Source organism: Schistocerca gregaria, chromosome 5 (genome assembly GCF_023897955.1).
Source record: "Schistocerca gregaria isolate iqSchGreg1 chromosome 5, iqSchGreg1.2, whole genome shotgun sequence".
In the NCBI taxonomy this organism is placed as follows: domain Eukaryota; kingdom Metazoa; phylum Arthropoda; class Insecta; order Orthoptera; family Acrididae; genus Schistocerca; species Schistocerca gregaria.
Window position 1 is genome coordinate 275,966,235 of NC_064924.1, and position 6,000 is coordinate 275,972,234.

At 36.1% G+C, this 6,000-nt stretch overlaps 1 protein-coding gene across 5 annotated transcripts in view; it reads left to right on the forward strand.

Moving 5' to 3' along the window:
• LOC126273179 (E3 ubiquitin-protein ligase MARCHF2-like) overlaps positions 1-3,777 on the forward strand; it is an 86,135-nt gene extending 82,358 nt beyond the window's left edge. For all 5 annotated transcript variants that reach the window (XM_049976677.1, XM_049976676.1, XM_049976678.1 and 2 more), the window contains one exon: positions 3,545-3,777. In XM_049976677.1, coding sequence (XP_049832634.1) covers positions 3,545-3,715 — 171 coding nt within the window. In that variant the 3' untranslated portion in view covers positions 3,716-3,777. The remainder of the gene's footprint in view (positions 1-3,544) is intronic.
• Positions 3,778-6,000: the final 2,223 nt, after the last annotated feature.

Below are 6,000 nucleotides of genomic sequence, written 5' to 3' on the forward strand. Positions count from 1 at the left end.
TAGATAGAAAGTCTATATAAAGGAATTTAACCTTGAAGATAATATTATGGAAACAGTACAGGAGATGATGAAGATGTGATGAGAGATAGGCATTTGCAAGAATAATTTGACAAGCACTGAAAGACCAAACTGAAATAAGGCAGAAGCCAGATTAACATGAAAGGGAGACAATATTTTAGAAGAGAATGAGATAGGTCGACTAAATGGAATATCACCAACTTGACCACTTATTTTATAGAGCAAAAAAAGTGTGCTTACAAGATATCAGTCCCAACAATCAGTCCCACATGAAAATTTCATCCTAATTGTGACAGTAAATAGTAATGGCCTTCTGAATGAACAAATTTTAGACATGTGCATGCACCTGTTATCAATTGCTCTGCCACACTGAAATGCCTGGGTGCAAAGTACTGTATAGTGGAGTGAGTACAAGGCTCATGAAACACAGCTTTGATATTGGCAACATGCTTTATACATATATTAATTATTTCTAATTCCATAAATCCATACAGTCATAAATCACAATAGGGTGAAATGAGTCAGGTTTACATATTTATGGATATACAACAAACATTAGTACAATGACAAGAATGTAGCAATCTGGTGATATAAGCTTAATTGGTGAACTAAAACTAAATAGATACATACAAAAAAGATCATGTAAACTACTGAAAATAACTTTTGATACAAAAAGAAAATTCATACTTTGATCATCTTAGGCAGCGAAGACGAATTACAGCTTACATAATATAAACAGAGACTAGAATATAAATAGGAAATGCAATAAAAAATTAAAAGACAGTCACCGATTAGACCTACTCTGCAGGTACTTACTGAGAGAGTAGAAGGACTTATCCATAAGGTATTTTCTTAAATTTAAATGTAGTTGGGAAATTAACGTGGGCTTTGATATCAGATGGAAGAGACTTGAAGAGTTTTGTGGGAGAATAATGAACACCTTTTTGTATGATACTTAACTGTTTTAGATCTCTGTGTAAATCATTTTTAGACCTTGTATTGTGACCATGGTATGCATTATCGGATGTGAAAAGAGAATGGTTATTCAAGACAAAAATCGTCAAAGAAAATAGATACTGACATGTTGTGGTTAATATTTGGAGCTTACGAAACAGGTTTCTGCAAGAATATCTTGGATGAACACCGCTCATGATTCTAATTGCTCTCTATTGTGCAGTAAAGATCTTTTTAGCTAAAGGTTGAGTACCTCAAAAAATTATCCCAATGATACGATGGAGTGAAAATTGCTAAAGTAAGCTGCTTTGATAGCATTCATATCACTAACAGGGGTAATTATATGCAGGCATAAGTTGCTACACTTAGTCTTTTATGAAGATGTAGAATATGCCCATACCAGTTTAACTTGTCATCATTTATAATGACTAGAAACTTAGAGGTGGCAGACTGTAATATATTTTGACTGTCATTGCATCGAAGTGTGCAGTTTCTAAACAACAGCTGGTGCCAGAGATCTCTTTGCTTTGAACATTTTTATGTTGCAGTTCACAGACGCAGCACAAATGAATGAAGTAAATGAATCATTAAAGAGATAGCACTGTGCTATTTAATTATTAAAATCACTGTTCTGCATTATTTTCTTTGCATTTTAAAGCTGACTCTGTTAAAGTGAAGTACATTTGCAGGAATTTTGCTATTCTTCAGAGCGATTGGCATGATTAAATTGTAAGTAGAAAATCATTAACTTCATTTCCTAATAATTTTTCATTTTGAGGCATGCATGTCACTGCAGAATATCAGTATGAGAATACTGTTAAAATGGTATTGAATGTATATGTACATGAAGTTGACATATTAAATTATACAAGTAGGTTCCCTCTTGATAAGAGCAACATAAATAAGCCTGTCCCAGAAGTTGTGGTCACCAGACCAGTCACAGCTGAGAAAATTGACAGGTTTCGTACGTCCCTTTCTAACAGAGATTGGTTTGGCCTGTGTTATGATGACAAACATTATATTCTAAGCAATTATCTACCAGCAAAGGTACTATTTGATAGGTTTCTTAAAGCATTTTTGGGACACTTTAATGACTGCATTCCAATAAAGAAATGCAAAGTAACTGACAGAGCCCTAAAAGCAAAAGTTCCAAATAGACAAAATACATGGTATACAAAACAGCTGTCTACTATGAAAAATCAAGTTATGTTGTTGTACAACATTTATAGAAATCTGGAAACCAACCATGCTAAATTAGCCAGTGTTAGATCTAGGAATGAGTACAAAAAAGCAATTGTGGAAGTCAAACAAGCACACAATCTCAGAATTATTGAGAAATCCACCAATAAGTGCAAAGCAGCATGCACACTAATAAATAGAAAAGAATGCAGTATAATACAATTATAAATAATGTTGCCATGTGTTCTGTAGTTTGTAGGATGTGGTGTATCAAGGTATCATTTCCAGAATGAAGCAATTTAGAAATGAAAGAAATGCTTCTCTTTTAAGAAGATATATTGTAAAAACTTTTACAAAAATATATATTGTTGTCTGACATACATGCAATACTTCCAGCCAGAATCATGGATGGGAAGAGACAGATAGTCGAAGACTGTAAATTTGATATTGGTTTAAGGAAACATAGGAATACAGATATACGTTAATATCTCTTTTTGTACATCTCTCGTTTTGGTGCAGGTATGTTTATATTGCATCTTTCCCCACACAGTGTTCAGGTGCTTTTTAGATGAGATATTTTGGTTTAAGCATAAAACATAAGATCCATCACAAATGGAATACTGAACATTTTTAACATACATACCATACTGTTATTGTGACAATGTTTTTTACTGCTTTAGATTTATTTTTATGTCAAGTCACAGTGCTCAATAAGAATTCATTCATTCGTTATGCAGCTTCAGTCCATATATATCATGTGTGTGTTTCATCCAAGTCAACTGCACAATATCAAAATTCAAATTTTGCACGGCATCAGTGTGAGTAAATCACATAATCTGCATGATACCAAGTTAGATTGGTACCTCCTTCGAGTAAATCACATAATTTGCATGATACCAAGTTAGATTGGTACCTCCTTCTGTAAGTATTCTTTCTCTCACTTTTGATAACACTCTGCATGCTCATATGCTGTTTTGCAGTTAAAATTTCATTCTTCACTATACATCTTCCTCATTTTCCTCTTGTTTCCCAATTTCTTATCGAAATAATATCTTATAACAACCTGTATGCTAGATATTCTGCAATCTGTTTCAATATGTATATCTATTGCCTTGCTAGAGTTCCTCCTGCTTTAACAGACAGGGAGTGGACACTCACCCTCATGTTACAAATAATACTGGGGAAAAGTTGCGAGCACTGTTATTGTTCTGCTTAGTGTTCAATAGTACATTCATTTACTTTTCATGTACACATTTTGTTTTCATTAAGAAAAAAAAAAGTGATGTTAATTGCTGTGTGCATCTCAAAAGTAAAACCTCTGTTGCAAGCTTTGTTGGACAATGCATTAAATAAAATGTTAAATAAATAAACTTGTTAATGTTGTTTATCACAGGATGGTCAAATAGTCCCTTGGCGACTGTGGGTAATTCTCATACGGGCAATGACCTCACTTTCTCGAAGCATCTACTGGCTGTGGGTAACAACCCTGATACATCGTCATGGTCTTAGTCCATGGCGCTGGCTCACTTGGTGGCGCTGCGATGCTGAACTTGTTGAAATCTGAGGACAGTGACATTGTTACTGCTACAGTGTACTAATTAAAGAACAAAGATAATGTACTCTTAATACTAGTACTGTGTCTAAATTTCCTTGTTCTAGACTGCAGATTTATTATGGAATCTGAAATCCTCCTTTGTTTTTCATTTTTATTATCACATTTGTGCTGGGCAGTTTATGAATACTCAAATTGTTTTCAACATAACATTCATTTGATAAGTACATGGGCCTGCTTTTCAAATCCACAGCTTCTTCTGATGGTGGTCCAGGGATACCATGATGATTATGTAACAAATGGCAAAAAAATAATTGTATAATTTTTCTTTACTTCCCATGTCAGAAAAAGAAAGACATAAGCATTATTAAAACTTATTGCCACCAAACAATTATTTAACCTTTTGATTACCAATTTTATTTCAAAAATATTGATGTGTGGTTATTTTAATTAATGTCTTAGTCAGAAGTAACAATATGAAAAGAATATTTCCCACTATTATTTCATTTTCCAAGAGGGTTGCGGGGGGGGGGGGGGGGGCAGATGAGTAGGACATAATAGAGGATTATTCACAAGTACCTACAGGAAATTGGAAAATGACTGCACAAAACCTGCATCACATAGTGAAAACATACACACATCAGTGGGCAGAGCATCTCTCCAATTTCTTAACTCTCACTACAGGAGCTCAATACGGGCCTTGTTTGTGATGTGGCATCACTTGGTGGATGCAAGTTGTTGATATGACATGTTCAGGAAGTTATGAAGGCAGCCCATCTTCCAAATCTGGTAATTGAGTTGTCTAACTGCAGGTGTGAACTAATTCAATGTGACAATACGGTGAGGAGGATTAACAATGAAACTGGAGGACAGCACAACCTACAGGTGGAATGTGTAAGCATAAGAATTCAACCATTGTTGTTCAATATAGCACTGGACAAAGTGATCAGGGGAGAGCAATAAACGAGGAAATGGGAATACCAAAGACCCATGTGGGGGACAAAAAGGATAACAGGGTTTAAGTGGGCTGCCTAGCCTTTGCAGATGACATAGCAATAGTAAGTGAGATGGGAGAAGACGCAAAGACACAACTCGACAACTTAAGTAAGGTAGCCAGAAAGGTGGGCCTGAGGATCGCCTATAACAAGACAAAGACATTAAACACCACTGCAGACTGGGAAACACTGGAATGCACTGTGCAAATAGTGGACAAATTTAAATACCTGGGAGAATTTATAACAGGAAGGAACAGGAGCAAGGAGGGAATAACAGAGAGGATAAAGAAGATGAGGTCAGCCTTCTGCATGATGAGAGAGGTATACAATAAAAAGAATATATCCACAGGGGCAAAGATAAGCCACTACAAGGCAATAGTGAGGAATGCAGTATTATATGCTGCTGAGACGATGACACTAGTAAAAAATGGGGCAGAACAACTAGAGAAAGAAGAGAGAAAAATACTAGGTCCCAAAACAGGTGGAGAGAGGTGGATGCAAAGACCTAGGGAAGAACTGTACTGGAACACGAGAACAATATCTGGGGAAATCAGACTCAAACGGGCAAGGTTTGCTGGGCATGTAGCTAGGATGAGTATGAGCAGAATGATGAACAAGGGGAAAGACAGGAACCAAATGGGTTGTTGAACTTCAGAAGGACAGGTTGGAATTGGGGATCAAGGTCGAAGGAAAGGAAAATTGGAGGAACAAATATACACCAACAAATATGCCGGAGATCAATGACAGAGGAAAATATTAGAATGTCACCAGTGGAGCCGCCAGGAGAAACGGAAACTGAAGATCTCGAAAGAAGAGCAGGAGAGAAGAAGAGAAAGAATTAAGAGGTTCTGGGAGAAGAAGAGGAAAATGCAGTCCATGAAGGGGCTACCTGTGGTCCTACAGAGGCCGTAACACAAGAAGAAGAAGAAGAAGAAGAAGAAGAAGAAGAAGAAGAATTCTGCTAACCATTAGTAGGCTTCCCTTTTTCCTGATACATGGCAATAACATCCAACAAATTCCAATTGGTTCTCCGATAACCTATCATGGGACACATACATTGTGTTGGCAGTCAAAGGATTAAAAGAAAGAAAATGAACATGTTATGCATATTTCTGTTTCAACCAGTCCTTGACACTGGCTCTCCCATTTTGTCCCCTTCAGTTACGGCAACTTTCTTTGACAAAGTGGCTCATGACGACATTATTACAGCATCACCCGAGGCATACCATAATGGCGATATGTCTCTTAATTCAATTTATACATTTCATTTTGTTAATTTAAGCTGAAAACTGGTATTTTACA